The following is a 21,329-nucleotide window of genomic DNA, read 5'->3' on the forward strand; positions in this document are numbered from 1 at the left end:
CAATATTATTTGTATACATTTGATTCTCTCTTCAATATTTCCAGGAGAAAGAGAAGTTGGAGCGATTGCAGCAGTTCTCCGTGTCCCGGGAGACGAGGACGCCGCCTCTTGGATACTTTTGGCGATTCCTTACGCCATGTCAACAAATTATTTAACAAGGCGTTCGGGTACACGGCACGGAAGGTGCCTGGACACATGCCTCACATGATCGACAAGGATATCATGAATGAACTTCAGGACATGTAAGTCTGTATCATTATATATTGAAAGACATCACGTATCCCATAATAAACCGTCCTGAGGTAGCTCAAAAGTGTTCTGATATAAACCATTTTACTGAAACTGGATAGCAGCTGACATAATAAGTTTAATGAGTTCAAAACAGAATGATATTGAGGTCAACTATTTGTTTGGTTATACAGAAATTGAAACAATTGTTGGTTGGCACGAGGATTGGTAACTAATGCCAGTCCAACTTTCATGATCTTTCTTCATGAAAACTAAAACCTCAATACATGTATCAGTCATGTCTGAAAATACATGTACAACTTTCTGGATATAAATCCTGTAAATCTGTAGCACAGTAAGAACCAGTTTTCTCCTTGTTTGTTATTTATTATCTCCCCTGTAAATCTGTAGCACAGTAAGGACCAGTTTTCTCCTTGTTTGTTATTTATTATCTCCCCTGTAAATCTGTAGCACAGTAAGGACCAGTTTTCTCCTTGTTTGTTATTTATTATCTCCCCTGTAAATCTGTAGCACAGTAAGGACCAGTTTTCTCCTTGTTTGTTATTTATTATCTCCCCTGTAAATCTGTAGCACAGTAAGGACCAGTTTTCTCCTTGTTTGTTATTTATTATCTCCCCTGTAAATCTGTAGCACAGTAAGGACCAGTTTTCTCCTTGTTTATTATTTATTATCTCCCCTGTAAATCTGTAGCACAGTAAGGACCAGATTTCTCCTTGTTTGTTATTTATTATCTCCCCTGTAAATCTGTAGCACAGTAAGGACCAGTTTTCTCCTTGTTTATTATTTATTATCTCCCCTGTAAATCTGTAGCACAGTAAGGACCAGTTTTCTCCTTGTTTATTATTTATTATCTCCCCTGTAAATCTGTAACACAGTAAGGACCAGTTTTCTCCTTGTTTGTTATTTATTATCTCCCTTGTGGTTCAGGTTTCCTGAGGAGTGGGCTGTCACATCCTCACACAAGATCCGTAGTTCTGACGACATGCAGTTCGCCTTTTCCTATTATTACTACCTGATGGGTGTCACAAAGAATGTCACCATTGAACAGGTCTTTGATGAAATGGACACAGACAAATCAAGGTGGAGAATTTTTACCTTTATCTATATAATTCTGGCAATGCATGCTGATGTATTTATTTAAGATAGAATTGTTTAAACATTCAATTCCTGTTATTTACCTAAGATTGATTACATTTAAATAATGCACATGTATCTTGATTTAGAAAGAATTGTCTCCCTTTGATGGACAGTTGACTTCAGACTAACGGTTCTGATTGTAGCCGGTTATAACCTGGTTCTGATCACTGCTACCTCTCATGTTTTCTCTCCAGTGTGATGCAATCTGAAACTTTTGTCTACAACATGAAGCTGCCCTTGATGTGCTTATGTTATAATCTGAATACATTAATGGAAAAGTAATTCTGATTCTTACAGTGAACAATTTTTTTACTGTAAACACTTTATGTCATCAAATGAGAATGAAAAACTGGAAGTATTTAATTAAGGTATTTTTGTATGGTTTATTTCAGGGTTTTGTCAGACAGGGAAATTCGTACATTTGCCACCAGGCTGTTTGAACTGCCTCTGAACCTCCCTGTAAGTGTTACCCCATCAGTTCTGCAGAATATACAATTACTAACCGATAGAAAGGGCCACAATAAGTTAATTAACCAAAACTGAACTCCTCTCCTCTAAACCTCCCTGTAAGTGTTATTCCAGCATACCTACAGAGTATACAGTTTCTGACTGATAGAGAGGACCACAATAAGTTTATTAACCCTTCTGAACTCCCCTCCTCTGACCCTCCCTTTGAGTGTTGCCCTAGAATACCTACAGAGTATACAGTTACTGACTGATAGGGAGGACCACAGTAAGTTTATTAACCCTTCTGAACTCCCCTCCTCTGACCCTCCCTTTGAGTGTTGCCCTAGAATACCAACAGAGTATACAATTACTGACTGATAGAGAGGACCACAGTAAGTTTATTAACCCTTCTGAACTCCCCTCCTCTGACCCTCCCTTTAAGTGTTGCCCTAGAATACCAACAGAGTATACAATTACTGACTGATAGAGAGAACAATACATACACAGTATAACTCTGTTGAATCTCCTCATACAACAACTAGCCGATACTGAGGGTCATGTTTGATTTATAATTCTGTTAACCTGCCCAGTGTGAGGAAGTGTAACCCCATCCTTCCTGATAATATGAACAGTTAGTGACTTGTTAAGATGGTCACATGAAAATGAAGAGTATCAATCCCTGCGAACCTCCATGATATTGTTCTCTACAAGAAGTTTTGTAAGATACTTTTCTGTCTAAAGAGTCTGAGTTCCATTGATGATGTCATTACAGATGCTTGTGAAAATCGAGGACATGATGAGGAACTGCTCCAAGCACTTACCAGCAGATGTTGTACAGGAGTACCCTCCAGTTGCAGAGGAGACTTACTACGAGGAAGGCATGGTAATATTGGCTGTGTCCACTGGTGACAGATGTCGCAATTTATTACTTTTACCAAACATCACAGTTCATTATTTTTAAGATTAATACGGAAATATTCACAATTTTATCCTTGCTGCTAAAAATATTCTAATTAAATCTTCAGGGACGGAAAATAAAGTTATCATCCCTCAACTTGGTCACAGTGAAAGGCTTTTTCTAAAGGTGCCCTTACAAATTGAGTCTAGGTTTAACTGCATGGTAGTTAGTAGTTACACAGGAACAGGGTTTATTTATTACATTTTTACCAGTGAAATATCAAAAATTATTCATTCTATAAAAGTGATATCATATTTTTCACTAGTGAAAATATCACTTTTGCTGATTTGACCAATCAAATTAATGATTAGAAAATACCAAAATAATTGACCAATCAGAAAGCCCGACATATATGTCAGTACCTGGACAGGGAGAACTACTTTTTTTGTATGCAAACTTTCGCTGTAGGCCTAGTTAGCATACGGGGTAGGTTTTTCGTTGATAAAAAATGTAATAAACAGAATATCTAACAGTGTCTTCAGTAATACCAAATATATTTCACTCGTGTGGCTAATATTTTGATATTTTTCACTCGTGCTGCGCACTCGTGAAAAATATCAAAATATTAGCTCCACTCGTGAAATATATTTGGTATTACTGAAGACACTGTTAGATATCCTCTATATATTCATTCAAATGTTTTTTCTTGGTCTCACATATTTCTGTTCTCTCACATTCAAAACACACGGCTAGCTATGATGCCATCTGACAACTCTTATTCTCACATAACTACTTGTTTTTGTCCGAGGCTTGCTAGCTAGATTCATCTCAGAATGTTAGACACTGTATCATATTTCTGTTTCAGCCTCAAGTGACTAGAAACTTGTTCATACATTGTGATCCAATGGTTGAGCTTGTTCACAAAAATTTCAAACCAGTGAACAAGTACAGGTAAGATCATTCTTTAATGTCCAGCGGTATTACATTGGCGTATCTAATTCAACATAAATTCTTGTCACATCTTCATTAGATTGGGCAAAAAATCATTTCATGAAAAGGACAGGAATTAACTGCCAAGCACATACCGTTATATATGATGTTTCCGATCTACAATTCTGTTTTTGTAATTATCATTAATTTTAAGTAACATAATTGGTAAAGAGATAAAGTCTTTAGTAAGTAATTGTAGAGTGATTATGTAAAAGACATTGTCTTCGTAAAGTCCTTCTATCATGCAGACTTCAGGATTTTTGGCCCCGACTGTTGATGGAAATTATTTTGAAAATCTTTTATTTTCTGAAAATCTATTTATAGATACATTGGGATCTGTTGACAATTTATGATGTCCGATGTTAAAATTCTGTTTTGTTTTCTGGTTCAGTTTTACGTTGATGGATGACGCAGAAATTGCATTTAAGATGATAAAAAGTAATATATCAACTGTGGTTGGACAACTAGACGATATACGTAAACATCCAAAGTAAGTACACACATCAGTCGGGTCAAAATCAGCTGTTCGTGGCTTTGTAACTTCATACATAAACATCACTGTAACAACGCCAGGAACAGAGTATTTGGATCAGATTGTCATTATATAAAGGAGGTACAATTTACTGCCACCATTTGTCTGCGTGTTTATTATAAAGTTGACAGACATGTAATGTAAAACATTTAGGTCCTGATGGAACCTCGCATGTGGATTTCAAACTCGTCACTCGATGGCTTCCTGCATTAAGAACCTAACTATTGCATGATGGAAAAATCTAACAATTATATTACCTTGGTATATATATTAAGTAAAAATAATGACAACTTATAAACTAAATAAAAAGAGTCTGGAGCTAAGTACCAAGTCTAACAAAGATGTCATACAGATGGACAGATTGACTGACGGAGAAACACTCATAGCCAACTCTACTGTTACATGGACGGATTGACTGACGGAGAAACACTCATAGCCAACTCTACTGTTAGATGGACAGATTGACTGACGGAGAAACACTCATAGCCAACTTTACTGTTAGATTGACGGATTGACTGATGGAGAAACACTCATAGCAAACTCTACTGTTAGATGGACAGATTGACTGATGGGGAAACACTCATAGCCAACTCTACTGTTAGATGGACAGATTGACTGATGGAGAAACACTCATAGCCAACTCTACTGTTAGATGGACGGATTGACTGATGGAGAAACACTCATAGCCAACTCTACTGCTAGATGGACAGATTGACTGATGGGGAAACACTCATAGCCAACTCTACTGTTAGATGGACAGATTGACTGATGGAGAAACACTTATAGCCAACTCTACTGTTAGATGGACGGATTGACTGATGGAGAAACACTCACAGCCAACTCTACTGTTAGATGGACGACTTGACTGACGGAGCAACTCTACTGTTAGATGGACGGATTGACTGACGGAGAAACACTCATAGCCAACTCTACTGTTAGATGGACAGATTGACCGACTTAGAAACACTCATAGCCAACTCTACTGTTAGATGGACAGATTGACTGATGGAGAAACACTCATAGCCAGCTCTACTGTTAGATTGACAGATTGACTGACAGAGAAACACCCATAGCCAACTCTACTGTTAGATGGACAGATTGACTGACTGAGAAACACTCATAGCCAACTCTACTGTTAGATGGACGGATTGACTGACGGAGAAACACTCATAGCCAACTCTACTGTTAGATGGACGGATTGACTGACGGAGAAACACTCATAGCCAACTCTACTGTTAGATGGACGAATTGACTGACGGAGAAACACCCATAGCCAACTCTACTGTTAGATAGACAGATTGACTGACGGAGAAAAACTCATAGCTAACACTACTGTTAGATGGACAGATTGACTGACGGAGAAACACTCATAGCCAACTCTACTGTTAGATTGACAGATTGACTGACGGAGAAACACTCATAGCCAACTCTATTGTTAGATGGACAGATTGACTGACGGAGAAACACTCATAGCCAACTCTACTGTTAGATGGACGGATTGACTGACGGAGAAACACCCATAGCCAGCACTACTGTTAGATGGACAGATTGACTGATGGAGAAACACTCATAGCCAACTCTACTGTTAGATGGACAGATTGACTGACGGAGAAACACTCATAGCCAACTCTACTGTTAGATGAACGGATTGACTGACGGAGAAACACCCATAGCCAACTCTACTGTTAGATGGACGGATTGACTGATGGAGAAACACCCATAGCCAACTCTACTGTTAGATGGACGGATTGGCTGATGGAGAAACACCCATAGCCAATTCTACTGTTAGATGGACGGATTGACTGACGGAGAAACACTCATAGCCAACTCTACTGTTAGATGGACGGATTGACTGATGGAGAAACACTCATAGCCAGCTCTACTGTTAGATTGATAGATTGACTGACGGAGAAACACTCATAGCCAACTCTACTGTTAGATGGACAGATTGACTGACGGAGAAACACTCATAGCCAACTCTACTGTTAGATGGACGGATTGACAGATGGAGAAACACCCATAGCCATCTCTACTGTTAGATGGATGAATTGACTGACGGAGAAACACCCATAGCCAACTCTACTGTTAGATGGACGGATTGACTGACGGAGAAACACCCATAGCCAACTCTACTGTTAGATGGACAGATTGACTGACGGAGAAACACCCATAGCCAACTCTACTGTTAGATGGACAGATTGACTGATGGAGAAACACTCATAGCCAACTCTACTGTTAGATGGACAGATTGACTGATGGAAAAACACTCATGGCCAACTCTACTGTTAGATGGACAGATTGACTGATGGAAAAACACTCAAGGCCAACTCTACTGTTAGATGGATGGATTGACTGATGGAGAAACACTCAGCCAACTCTACTGTTAGATGTTGTGATGGCATAAATATTGTTTGTCTATTTGTGACACTTATTCTTTTGTTTTATTTCAGAAAATTCATTTGTTTAAATGATAATATAGAGCATAATAAGGAGGATGCTAAAACAGTGAGTACATTAAATAAAATATTGTCACGTAGTTAGCTTTTAGTTATGTATGTCAGTGTAGCAGGCCGGGTTTTAATTGTAAATACTGTACATAGTTGTTTGGTCGCCTTCTAGCTTCTGGCTAGGGGAAATTTCCCTTTAGCTCAGTTGGTAGAGTGGCGGACCAGTAAGCCGAGGGTCGCAAGTTCGATCCCGGCTGGCTGCAAATTGCACTTGAACTTTTACATTGGTGTCGCAGACCACTCTAAGTGAAAGCAAGAGGCTTCCTTGGAGATAGAACCTGGGATGTGAGTTGTTAAAGTCTTCGGGTCGAAGACTTAAAAAAAGGGAGGGAACTGGACCGGGTCGATCGTCGGCGACCAGGTAGCTCAATCGGTAGAGCATCCGGCTAATGTTCGGAGGTCCCAGGTTCGAACCCCGGTCTGGCCGTGCATTTTCCCACTCCTACTACATCTGTATAGATAGGTGTGTTTATGTTGGTGAACGAGTGCCTTTATTTATTGTCGTGTACATGTTCGCGTGCTCCTCTCAAGGTGAGGCGTTCTATATTTAGCCGTCACACCTGGATAACCAGCTTGGGTACATGTACCTGTTCATTGTTAGCGTGTGTGTGGGTCAGAATGTCTTGTCATGAGAGAGAGATGTCAATCTATGTAGTTGAGATGTCTTGCGTTCTTTAACATAAAAGTGTGAGGTCAAGTCGTAACGTGCGTAATAGTGTGAGGTCAAGTCAGTAACGTGTGTAATAGTGTGAGGTCAAGTCGTAACGTGCGTAATAGTGTGAGGTCAAGTCGTAACGTGCGTAATAGTGTGAGGTCAAGTCGTAACGTGCGTAATAGTGTGAGGTCATGTCATAATGTTCGTAATAGGGTGAGGTCAAGTCGTAACATGCGTAACAGTGTGAGGTCAAGTCGTAACGTGCGTAATAGTGTGAGGTCAAGTCGTAACGTACGTAATAGTGTGAGGTCAAGTCGTAACGTGCGTAATAGTGTGAGGTCAAGTCGTCACAGAGTTTTCTTTGTAAATCGTCTGCCTTTGTTCAGGCAGACTGAGCCTGATCGTTGTGATGAGTGGACGTGGTTTTGACACTGTGTTATCATAGCTCATGTCTTATCCTATTGCGCCCATGCACATGACATTGTACTCGTACATGTTTTACTGAATACACCTTATTTTAAGTAACACACAGGCCTTTGAGTCGTTATTCCGATATATAACTATTCGTCCCGTGAAACGTGTCCACTGGCCGAGTCCAATTTAATATGTTGACAACAACATTTGTCACAATAAATATAATATGTAAATGCTTTAGACAGTTAATAGACCTACACATTAATTTGTTGTCTCACATACTACAGATGCTCTAGACTATTTTCCAGTTATTCCTTAAACAGCTACCTCCACTGCAGGAAAGATAAAATATAAGAGACATTTTTTGTGATTTTGTTATGCTTTCCGTAACATTTTTCTTCAGTCAGCTTTTTTGTTTACAGGTCAAAGCCATATTACAGGACTTTTATGAAGCTGTCTTCCCAATACCATCACAGTTTGAACTTTCCAGGGAATACAGGAACCGTTTCCTTCATACTGACGAGCTCAGGGAATGGTAGGCTGCACATCTTAACGTTAATTTAGCATATTTTATGTTAAAACTGTTCAAATTGAAACTAAAACTAAAGATTCAAAATGTTTGGAAATCAACATCTCAGTACAAACACTACAATATTGCACAGCTAGTTATAATTTTTTTCATGACAGTGGTTTTTATTTTAAGAAAGATGTTCTTGTCACAATAGTTATAAGACTATCATATGTGTGTGTGTACATTATGTGTAGGATAGGGATAGTCCACCAGGGCTCTTCTACAGTTCTCTGTCAATTTCTTTGAAACTTGGTCGGCTTTACAATCAGCTATCAAGTTGTGGTTATTAAGTTGGAGACTAGGTATTACTTGTCTTCCATAAACTGTTAGAAAATTAAACATTGTAGTGAAAGGTGAGATTTTTAGCATGCCAGCTAGCCACCCTTAAGGGTGATGCAAATCTTATTTCAATTTCAACACATTAGTATAAAACACTATGACGGTGTATATTATTCCGCCTTGTGTTACTTTTGTTCTAAAATATATTGTCGCAAGACTCACGATCGTCATAGGAATTCCATCCATAGTTCAGGGCTAACCAGAGCCACTGTTGATCCCGTTCGCCAGGATGTGGTAACGTTTTAATGCTGGAATGTAGGTGATTTTATCAGAGTCACTGTTGATCCCGTTCGCCAGGATGTGGTAACGTTTTAACGCTGGAATGTAGGTGATTTTATCAGAGTCACTGTTGATCCCGTTCGTCAGGATGTGGTAACGTTTTAATGCTGGAATGTAGGTGATTTTATCAGAGTCACTGTTGATCCCGTTCGCCAGGATGTGGTAATATTTCAATGCTGGAATGTAGGTGATTTTATCAGAGTCACTGTTGATCCCGTTCGTCAGGATGTGGTAACGTTTTAATGCTGGAATGTAGGTGATTTTATCAGAGTCACTGTTGATCCCGTTCGCCAGGATGTGGTAACGTTTTAACGCTGGAATGTAGGTGATTTTATCAGAGTCACTGTTGATCCCATTCGCCAGGATGTGGTAACGTTTTAATGCTGGAATGTAGGTGATTTTATCAGAGTCACTGTTGATCCCGTTCGCCAGGATGCGGTAACGTTTTAATGCTGGAATGTAGGTGATTTTATCAGAGTCACTGTTGATCCCGTTCGCCAGGATGTGGTAACGTTTTAATGCTGGAATGTAGGTGATTTTATCAGAGTCACTGTTGATCCCGTTTGCCAGGATGTGGTAACGTTTTAATGCTGGAATGTAGGTGATTTTATCAGAGTCACTGTTGATCCCGTTCGCCAGGATGTGGTAACGTTTTAATGCTGGAATGTAGGTGATTTTATCAGAGTCACTGTTGATCCCGTTCGCCAGGATGTGGTAACGTTTTAACTGCTGGAATGTAGGTGATTTTATCAGAGTCACTGTTGATCCCGTTCGCCAGGATGTGGTAACGTTTTAATGCTGGAATGTAGGTGATTTTATCAGAGTCACTGTTGATCCCGTTTGCCAGGATGTGGTAACGTTTTAATGCTGGAATGTAGGTGATTTTATCAGAGTCACTGTTGATCCCTGTTTGCCAGGATGTGGTAACGTTTTAATGCTGGAATGTAGGTGATTTTATCAGAGTCACTGTTGATCCCGTTCGCCAGGATGTGGTAACGTTTTAACTGCTGGAATGTAGGTGATTTTATCAGAGTCACTGTTGATCCCGTTCGCCAGGATGTGGTAACGTTTTAATGCTGGAATGTAGGTGATTTTATCAGAGTCACTGTTGATCCCGTTTGCCAGGATGTGGTAACGTTTTAATGCTGGAATGTAGGTGATTTTATCAGAGTCACTGTTGATCCCGTTTGCCAGGATGTGGTAACGTTTTAATGCTGGAATGTAGGTGATTTTATCAGAGTCACTGTTGATCCCGTTTGCCAGGATGTGGTAACGTTTTAATGCTGGAATGTAGGTGATTTTATCAGAGTCACTGTTGATCCCGTTCGCCAGGATGTGGTAACGTTTTAACGCTGGAATGTAGGTGATTTTATCAGAGTCACTGTTGATCCCGTTTGCCAGGATGTGGTAACGTTTTAATGCTGGAATGTAGGTGATTTTATCAGAGTCACTGTTGATCCTGTTTGCCAGGATGTGGTAACATTTTAATGCTGGAATGTAGGTGATTTTAGTAACTTAAGTGTGAACCAGCGAATAGGGAATCAATACATGTACAAGTATTCAATCTTTTGTGACATAGGATTGGTATATGTGATAACCATGTTTTCTCGTTGGAATGATTAAGGTAGTTCCGCTGATAACGACAGCCATTGGAAGATTAAATATTAGATTGCATGGCAGCAGCTGTATCTAAACTCGACAAATAATGACAAAATGTTACGATTAAAGAAACATTTTCTAATAGGACCATTGAGGGATATCATTTCTTCCAAATGTTAATGTAATGTCTGAAAAGGTCCTATACATACTAGGATAGGTCCAAACACACCTAGACTGTAACAAATTCTCAGGCCTTGGACAGAACCCTTTCATTGTTTTTAGTATTTGATGTCATGTCACAAGGTCATCTCTTTCAGTGTTCTGTCATTGTTCAATAATTCTCGGTGTGTAATTTTTCTGAAAAATGACAAACCTGCAGGGAGGGTACAGTCCAACTGTTAGTGAGTGTTACGGACACAGAACAGTAATGTCGGTCATAGATTAATAGAATCTAAAATGGGTGTGTTCCGAGGACAGGGATATATCAACTTGAGTGTAAGAGTTTGGCAAGTCAGCACAATTAAGCCAAACTCTTACATGAGGGTCGAGATATCCTTGTTCGCGGAACAGACCCATGTTTGATTATTTTTCTCACATACTTGCAAACAAATGTAAGTTTTTCACTGCGCCATGCTCCATGGAATGTGCATGAAAATGGATGAGGTCGTCATGATCATTTACAACAAGGTAATTACTGAGCGTAAAATTATGAAATTACGTTATTGTGAGCAGCGTCATATAGCAGCTGTCTTCCCTGTGTGAGAGCAATTTATCTTTTCCCAGCTAGCAACTGCTGGATAACCCTTTAAAGTATGTGAGAAGAAAATTGTCTTAATTTTCTACTGAGTAGGCCTATCAACTTACAGCTGGATGATAATGTCATATATACCTACTGAAAACATATCTATTGTTTAAGTTAAGCTCAAATTTTCAAATATGACATCATGATGATTGCTGACATATGTCTACACAAGCAGATGAAATAAGAGTTATCCCATTTAAATGCAGATTACTCTGGACATGTGAAAAGCTATGTAAGATGTTTTCCTACATAAGCAAACTCTATCCAACATGGCAAGATACATTATTTGAGAAAAATTGTTATAAGGATGACAGATTAGTCATACCTCACTAAAGAGTACATTCTATGCTGAATTTTCAGGAGGAAATACCGCGACTGGCTCAAGTTTTGGACACACTTGGCCTTAGCTGTACTGGTTATCTTTACTGTGGCTTCATTTTTCGCAGAAAAGGTTGGTCAATATAATCTCACTGAATGTACAACTATAGTTTGTCAGTTGTGCTTCTAAGATGTTTGATCCCTTAACATGTATTTGGAAATCTGTACTTTTAATGCGATATACAAAGATTGCTTTACTTCCTTTGAAAACACTGTTCTGTCCATATTTATACATAAAAATCAATATTTTATTGTATTTCTTATTACTATGATTAATATGTAAATAAACAATTTGCTGCGAAACTCTCTCTCACAACAGACACATATCAAATTTAATTTCTTTTATCTAATCATATTTTTTTTCTTCACTGATCAATATTTTTTACGTTTGATAGATTGAGGCAGCACAAAAAAAACTATTCCGTCGACGTCGTCCTAAATCGACCTCATCAACGTCGGAGACTGAAACAAGCGAGGCAAAAAGCCAGACGAGACCTCCCAGCGCTGTGGAGACCGTTTGACGGTTACTGCTCTGGATAATCACACCAGACATTGTAATGATTATACTCATTATCATATTGTTAGTTATCGTAATTATGATGGTCGTTGAATCATACAAATTCTGAAGTTTTCTTCTTAATCATTTTACAGGATGTAGAAATGTATCTCAAGTGTACAGACAGCTTTTTTAGAGCGAGTCAGGAATGAGAATTAAATTGGCATGTTACCAGCAGTTTTCAGATACCAAACATCATTATTTAATTTTTCCAGGATTTTTAATCTGAATTATTCAGTACAGTGGTTAAAACTGTTTCAGATTTTCTTAAATTTACAAAATTATATACTGGTTGTAGCTTTGTATTTTTTTGGGTTGTATTGATTTATTTTGTTTTAAGATAGAAATGTTATTTTCATCTTCAAAAAAATCTTTGACTATATTTTTTTATGATTTTTATAAAATGTTCGTTTTAGTGTAATAGCAGTATCTTTACCACATTGTTGTCTGACTAAGTGATAGTTGCTAAGGGAACGGAAAGTAAACTGTTTAGAGATCATTTCTACAAGATTGACCATTATATGTTTTGTGTGATTATTCAGAGCCAGACATGATTGTTTTATAATACTCTACGCAGTACCATATCAATTTCATTGTTGAACAAATATGTCGCTTTGGTATATACATGTATACCAAAAACAAGATCTAGAACAGTGGAATGTTGTGGGGAAAAATAACCTGTTTATATAGTGATTACATTGTATTTAGGATTCCAGATCAGCTTGTTCTGCAATTTGCTGATACTTGCAGATAGTTTTAAAAGTACCTTTTTTTTTAATTCTTGTTTTCTCATGTACTTTTACCTGATCATGAACTGGAAAAAATTTGATTTTCATTTCTTGAATTTTACAATTAGAACATTATTTCTGGAATGAATTATTATCAAATATTTCAATTCACAAAATAAAGTGATTTACAGAGTTTAATTTGTCTGGAGAATTCTACTTTATACGTACTTATAATACTGTCCTCACATATCCAAATAATATATAGCTTTTCTAGGAGTTGGTTTCTGGATATAATTATAGCATTAAGTAGCAAGGTCTCCGAAATTGATGGAATCACCTGATTTTTCACATTTCTTCAGATTAGAAAAATAGAAATTTTTCAAAGAGGCATTTTAAATTAATTAAAATGCTATTCAATCAGATCATAGCTCATTAAAAAATAAAGAAAGGGACTTATTTGCAGATAAGTATGGTATATTAATGCGATGGATTGTCAGGACCTTGCTGGTATTTTAACTCAACTCTCTGGGCCCAGTTGTTCAAGAGGTATAATTGCTTGATTTGTGAAGAACTATGTTCTCCTTCATATCAAAATCTGAGTGTATGTATTCATTCAAATGGGCTGGTAGGAAGAGAATGATGGGTGTCATAGTTTCACAAAATTTCGTCAAGTTAGTTTTACCAGAAATGATTTATCAAGATTTTGATATTGTTGTTAAACTGTGATTAGCCCAATCACCTTTTGAATAACTGGGCCCTGAGGTGACTATTGTCCATTGTCATGTAAAGTCCTGAAGTTATATGTACCTTACAGTAATATTTACAGCACAACAGCTTATGTTACAGCATAATTCGTGTATTTGGAATATGTGTACCCACAGACCAAGTTGTTATTTAGTTCTGGTGTACCTGAAGAATAATGTTTTCTCTTAGTTATGAAAAGTGTTCAACTACTTCCAAATATAATTGGGATATTATATGTGTTGATGATATTGAGGTTACTGGATATTTAGAATACTTGTGCTATCTCTGGTAATGTATACATGTTGATGTATAATCGAATACATGATGTCTGTATGACGTTTGTGAACAAACCATGTACTTTTATGTATATCAGGATATTGAAAGTGATTGTGTATGCAATGTACATAATATACATACTGTAGGTGAGAATGAACGTTGTTGAGATTTTATGTTTTTGAACAAATTATAACGAGTACACAGTTGGAATAATATCTATCATAAGCACTTCTGACAACACCTCTTTTTCAAAGCCTCGGTGAAGTTTCTCTGGTCCATGAGAAGGATTTTGATTTCAAAAAGTCTATAATCACTTGCAGTCACTCATGATCATTAACTTATTTGTCTGAATGCGTTATTTTAGATGTTTTTTGGGGGTTTTTTTTAAGAAAAATCCAACTTAAAGTATATGTTTTGTAATTGTTTTCCAAGTGCTGCGGGTTGTATGGAGATTGTATATCCAGGTATTGTAGATAATTTTATACATTATTTAATTGGTGTTATTTTGTATATCTGGACATAAGTTCATAGTCATGTTGCAACATGATATAAATGTTATTTTTGCCCAAGTCTGTCAGAAATCCGTAATATATATTATATAAACTTTAGCCAGTGCATCTAACTGATTTTTATCCCCTGCCCAACCAAGTTGGCAGGGGATATACAAATGGGTTCAGTCAGTCGGGATTCGCCTTCTGCACAATACCTTTTGAAGGAATGATCAGATTTTTTATGAAACTTGCTTGGTAGACTTATTACCTAAACCCTTCACTCAAGTTTTTATCGTCATATTCCACACACATTTCATTACTTAACTATATAAAGAGAAATGTTGGTGCGATGGTCATAATTTGTTGGTTGTTTAATACTAGGTAACATAAGGGTCAATCTGATCTCTTCAAGGATTATTGTTAGGCTAACTTAGCTCTTCTGGCCAGAAGGTTCTGGTGAGTTTATAATTATGGCATGGTGCGATCCATCAACATTCATTTATATCGCTACTAGTCCTGAACGAGTGAATCGATTTTGATATAATTTGGTCTGGAGCATTACTGACCAAAGGAGATTCAATGTTGTATACATGTATAAGTGAGGAGTGTGGCTCCATTAAGGTGAGTGAGAAAGATGGGGCCCCAATAGGAGGAATATAGCAAATACGCCAAATAGAACGACATGATTTGGCCCACATTTGGTTTGAACCATCATTGGGAAATATTTACATTTGCTCCGCATTTCCCCATTGACACAATGCTAAGAGGCAGTTGCCACCATACGCCTATAGCACCCAGTGCCTCAGGCTATAACACCCAGTGGGTCATGTGACATTAAAAAAGGCGAGTTTTTTTTTTTTTTTTTGTTGGTTCAGTTTTTTTCAAAGTTGACGGAAATGGTAAGACAATGTTAATATAAGTATTGAACAGTGGTTTTAATGTTGTTATTGTCGATATGGCAGCAAGATGTATGGTGTGCAAATGTAGCATGGGAACACTTACGGGTTCCCATGCCATTTGCCCACCATACATCTTGCTGCCATATCGACAATATCAACATTAAAACCACTGTTCATTGCTTAAGTATAAGGCAGCTCTAAAAGTAGGAAAATATTCGTAATATACAAGTAACTCAACAGAGAGTAAATCTGCTATGATTACGGAAATATCCAGGTGAGCAATGCAGACCCTCTGGGCCTCTTGTTATTTATCTCGGGCAAACTTAGTGGAATCATTACATACTTGTTACATTAAGTGTACTAAAAATATTAAACTAATCATGAAATATAAATATGTGGTGTACATTTATGTTCTAGCATAATGTTTATAGAAATCCTCAATTATGTTGAGTTGAAGTTGACTGAACTTGCTCATTATTTAACTTGAAGAATTATCTTGATTTTTTTTTTTTAGATTTTTTTTTCTTTATTTGAACAGGCTAGTCCCATTTTAATTTAGCTCATAAATTTCAATGAAATTTGATTAGAATGTTTAAATTGTACTCCAGATTTTTTTGTTCAGAATTTTAGCAAATCAATATACACCGTATTAGGACAAGTTCAATATGCATACTTTCTAAAATTACAATAGATACAATGCTGATGAAAATTATTTGAAGAGGTTTGTTAGCTCACCTGGCCTGAAAGGCTGGCGAGTTATGGCATGGTGTACGTTGCATACGTCATCTCAACATTTCCTTTAAATCCCTACGAGACCTGAAAGACTTATGAAATTGGGTCTATTGCTTAATTGGGCAAAGGAGGTCCAATGTATCAACAGAATGTGTGGCTTCCCTGGGGCCGGAGGGACAGGGGACAAAATATGGTAAATAGAGGTTATATCCTTTCAATCGCTGCTGGATTTTAAAAAAACTTGGTCCAGGGCATTATTATCAGATTGGAGCATTACTGGCCCAATGAGACCCAATGTTGTATAAATCATTAAATGAAGTTTGGGCCAGAAATGTCGTACAGAATAGGAGATAACAAATTCTTTGAAATCCTTCTTCTTAAAGATCGACATGACTTGGTCCAGATTTGGTTTAAACAATTGTTGGGATAGGTACCTCAAAAGGTACCGAAAATATTTGTAATTTATAATTTTAATGAGATTATTTTGCCATAGTTACTGAAGTATCCAGGTGAGTGATGCACACCCTCTGGGCCTCTTGTTTGTTTTTCGGTGTTTTATTTATATTTTTTTCTCAATTTTTTATAAATACATCAGCTCATTGTAGAAATTTATGGCAGAGGCCTATTATTTATTTTAAATCTTGAACTATTTTCTATTTAGATTTTTTTTTATGCTCAGAATCAGTGCTGGTTATGGAGTATTCTGATCTTAATTGAATATAGGAATGGAATAGATTTATTATAGACCTATTTTCTTTGGAGCAAGATATCAACAACTTGTGTATTTATTAGTGGTTTTGAATCTTTGTGACCACTGATTTTGAAGACATTCCAATAAAAAAATGTTTATATTAGGTTGTTTTGTTATTTGTCATATAGACAGGTGTACATATTGTACACATATAGGCCATGTCATAAATATTGTAAGACGGTTATATTGTCTCTGTAGAGACATTGATGATAATTTGTGCATCAGTTATTGGACGATTAAAACATCTATGTTTTTGTTTATCGATATAAAAAGTTATCAAGTTAAACTTGATGATCCTCCGGCCTATCCCCTATGGACATTATCCCTTATGGACAACATCCCCTATGGACATTAACCCCTATGGAAAACATTCCCTATGGACAACATCTCCTATGGACATCCCCTATGGACATTAACCCCTATGGAAAGCATTCCCTATGGACATTATCACCTATGGACATCATCATGGATTTATCTTCTCATTTCGTTCCCTTCCAATTTGCTTAGTCGTGTCAACAATTCATAGTAAAGAATGAAAACTAATAAACAGCTTAAAACAAAATGTGAACGAACCCTGTACTCACCGACTTACATCCCTAGATGATAAACAGAAAAGCATGAGTTCAAATGTTGATAATTATCAAATGATGAGAAGTTTCACTGCCAATTTGGTAATGGCTTTTTCACAATTAAACTAGTTATTTTTGTCCAATAGGCTCACATTGATGTTGCGATTTTACTCCATTCTTTTCATTGCCTTCGCATCAGTAGCCAGTATGTCTGATCGACTTTGGGCTTCTGTTGCATGGTTTTGATCACAAGTCCGCCATTCTTCCAAAAAAAATAAAAATTGCGCGAGTGTGTATACGTATGACATATTGACTGCTTGCAATTGAATATACATGTATAAACAAAATGCCAAAATAGTGAAATTTCAGATTTTGCGGGCGAAGTTTGTCAGATGCTATTTCTCTTAAGGGTCTTTAAAATAATGGAAACATATCTGCATCAATTTGTATTGGTAAGTTCTTCTTTGTCTCCAGCTGTGAATGTTCATCAGAAGAAGAGATCCCACAGGGATATATATATATAGGCACCCACCATTGAATGATCTTTATAGGTTCTATATAAGACTTGCTGATCTTTTCCCTTCTTCCCTCTAATAATGATCCAAATTAAATACATGCATGAACAATGAGAGACCAAGGGGATCTCTACATAATACATTTAAAAACTTTAAACCATCAAAATCTCAGATGGCTGCCTGTAGTCCATTTAAGTTTTCCTGTACAGACTCAAAATTATATAGGCATAACTTGGGACCAAAGGGAACCTTAATGTGAAGTTTGAGAATTTTCCCTGCAGTACTTCTGAAAAAATAGTGACAACAATCTTCAACTGCCAAAATCCAAAATGGCTGCCTGTCGGCCATTTTGAATGGGAACAACTAGGGACGAAGGGGAACCTATAGCTACAATGCTGTACATGTGAAGTTTAGAAATATCACTGCAGTACATTTTTATGTTTGTTTATATGTATTTCCTTTATGGCGGCTCTAGATCTGATCCCGTTAAACCTGTGACGTCACAGGTCAGGGGTCACCAAAATGAGGTCAGTGGCTTTGGCTTAAGGTGTGTTTTCGTGAAAAATCACAATTACTCTTAAACCAAAGTCGCAGTTTCAGAATTTTTAGTTTCATCCTAAATTACATTTTATAAGATTAATATAGCAAATTGTACTGGATACACTTTAGAAATAAGAAGAAGAATCTTCAACTGTCAAAATTCATGTTGGCTGCCTGTCATGATCAGCAATTTATTTTTTTCCTGATCAGACTCAAATTGAATGGACACAACATTTAACTAGGACTTACTAAGGAGAATTAACCTACATGTTAAGTTTGAGAAATTTCCCTGCAGTTCTTATCAGGAAACAGCACTATCAATAATGAGAATATTTTAAGGATAGAAGATTGACCCGACTCAATTTGGCAATTTTTTTAAATGCTCATCATCTGATCATCACGTACACGTGTGATAGACTGCAAATATGACGTGACACCTCACCTCACTTTTCTTAGGTAAAATCTAGTAGGACTGAGTTGACAACGTTGAATTTGTGATATCAATATTAATGTCGCAGATCTAGATCTAAGACACTGAAACAGGGTCAATCCTGTCGACCTAATGCCACATTTCAAGAAAAATTGACATTTCTCTGTAATGAAAAACACTATGGTTTTCCCACTTTCTCGACTTTTTGTTTTATGAAATGGCGATGTATATTCAGTATAATCATTCAGGGTACACTTTAAAGGACAATGTACATGTACGTACGCTAGCGCTTTAATTACTATGGCATACGCCATAGGCACTTGTTTCTTGTAATTATCACCTAAGTTAAAAAAAAATATCCTTGATATGAACTATATTCAGAGATCCACATATCGAGGATATTGTATCATAATTATATATAATTCTTGGTGATAATTACCAGATACAAGTGTCTATGCTAAAGGTTTGACACTTGTTACTGGTCTATTTGTAGCAGGCGAGATAAAAATCATGACATGCATCCCATATGAAGTGTCAGTATTGGAGTTTATTATGAATTTAATTTTTGATCAAATACTTCAATATCCTCTCTGATTTTTTTAATTTCAAGCGTCAATCTATCTGCTGCACATTTCACTACTTCTGCATCGGTCCCAGAGACACGTATATGACCATCTTTAGTTCCTAACACTGAGAAATCGAGTCCAATGTCTGATCTGATCCTGTCTATGTTCTCTCCATTTTTACCAATCAACAATCCACAGATCCTGTAACGAATGTCCTCGTCTTCGTCAGTAAAGACGTTCTCGTATACCTTACTCTGAATTTCTCTTTTTATTTTGTCGATATGTGGTGCGATTAGTTCAACCGCTTTCTTAACCACTTCAACGTCTTTTCCAGACACCAATATGTGGTCAGCATCTGTTGTATGAACTTTGAATTTGATTCCAGTTTCTAATATAAATTTCTTCAGAGCTTTTCGTTTCCTTCCGACGAATAATGCACAAATCCTATCGTGAACCCCGACGTCGCTATCTGTCAACACTTTCTCCACAACATGACTGGATTTGATTTTTATGGAATTTCCATAGTCTAGATAGCTGAATGACCTTGTTATAAACAGTTGGGGGTTCTGTTTATGAAATGCATGTATGACTTGCCCGACAAAGCGGTAACTGACAATATCCCGTTGAGAAGCTAACAATCTGAAACCGCATGTTCTGATCAACGAGGCGGCCATTTTAGGTTATACTAATTATAGATTGGTTATGACGTTGAGAGTCCGGAACATATGTAAAGTATACTGTTTTTATCTTGATATATTATAACAATTGTGCTTTTTACGTATTAAAATTCGCTAAAAAATACACCCTCTTCTCTCTTATAATAATCACCGGACTGTAGTAAATTCTCAGATCCCGACCTGTGGTACAGTTCACTAAAGATTAGATCTATTCTACAAATAAATATTCACAAAAGAAATGAACACAAACTTTCCTAACTTATCACAGACCTTATCTTCAATAGGCCTAAATCGATCTGTATGCAATATAGATTATAATATTTTATCTAGGCATAGCAAATTTAGTCAAACCAATTGTTTAGGCAACCGATATATATGGTCCTCGATCATGGCTGTAATTTAGGGAAATATAAGGGACAAACACGGAGAAAATGACGGAACTTTCTAATAAGGGACAAACATGTACACAGAGAAAATGATGTAACTATCTTATAGGGGGCATACATAAATACAATGATGTAACTATCTTATAAGGGGCATACACAGAGAAAATGATGTAACTATCTTATAAGGGACATACACAGATACAATGATGTAACTATCTTATAAGGGGCATACATAGATACAATGATGTAACTATCTTATAAGGGGCATACACAGATACAATGATGTAACTATCTTATACGGGGCATACACAGATACAATAATGTAACTATCTTATAAGGGGCATACACAGATACAATGATGTAACTATCTTATAAGGGGCATACACAGATACAATGATGTAACTATCTTATAAGGGGCATACACAGATACAATGATGTAACTATCTTATAAGGGACAAAGACGGAGAAAATGATGTAACTTTCTTATAGGGGGCATACACAGAGAAAATGATGTAACTATCTTATAAGGGACACACATAGATAAAATGATGTAACTATCTATATATAACGGGGACATACATAAATAAAATGATGTAACTATCTTATAACGGGGACATGCACAGAGAAAATGATGTAACTATCTTATAAGGGACATACACAGAGAAAATGATG

At 36.9% G+C, this 21,329-nt stretch overlaps 1 protein-coding gene and 1 non-coding gene across 2 annotated transcripts in view; both read left to right on the forward strand.

The window, feature by feature from the left end:
* LOC117335468 (N-acetylglucosamine-1-phosphotransferase subunits alpha/beta-like) overlaps positions 1–15,465 on the forward strand; it is a gene marked incomplete at its 5' end in the record, with an annotated part of 28,480 nt that extends 13,015 nt beyond the window's left edge. Inside the window, 11 exon segments of the mRNA XM_033895480.1 lie at positions 45–89; positions 91–242; positions 1,177–1,329; positions 1,779–1,845; positions 2,606–2,716; positions 3,597–3,682; positions 4,113–4,211; positions 6,704–6,758; positions 8,252–8,364; positions 11,780–11,870; positions 12,193–15,465. Coding sequence (XP_033751371.1) covers positions 45–89; positions 91–242; positions 1,177–1,329; positions 1,779–1,845; positions 2,606–2,716; positions 3,597–3,682; positions 4,113–4,211; positions 6,704–6,758; positions 8,252–8,364; positions 11,780–11,870; positions 12,193–12,318 — 1,098 coding nt within the window.
* Trnai-aau lies at positions 7,116–7,187 on the forward strand. Its single transcript has one exon. It is a non-coding gene; the product is annotated as a tRNA-Ile (tRNA).
* Positions 15,466–21,329: the final 5,864 nt, after the last annotated feature.

The sequence above is a fragment of the Pecten maximus genome, chromosome 10, assembly GCF_902652985.1.
Source record: "Pecten maximus chromosome 10, xPecMax1.1, whole genome shotgun sequence".
NCBI lineage: Eukaryota > Metazoa > Mollusca > Bivalvia > Pectinida > Pectinidae > Pecten > Pecten maximus.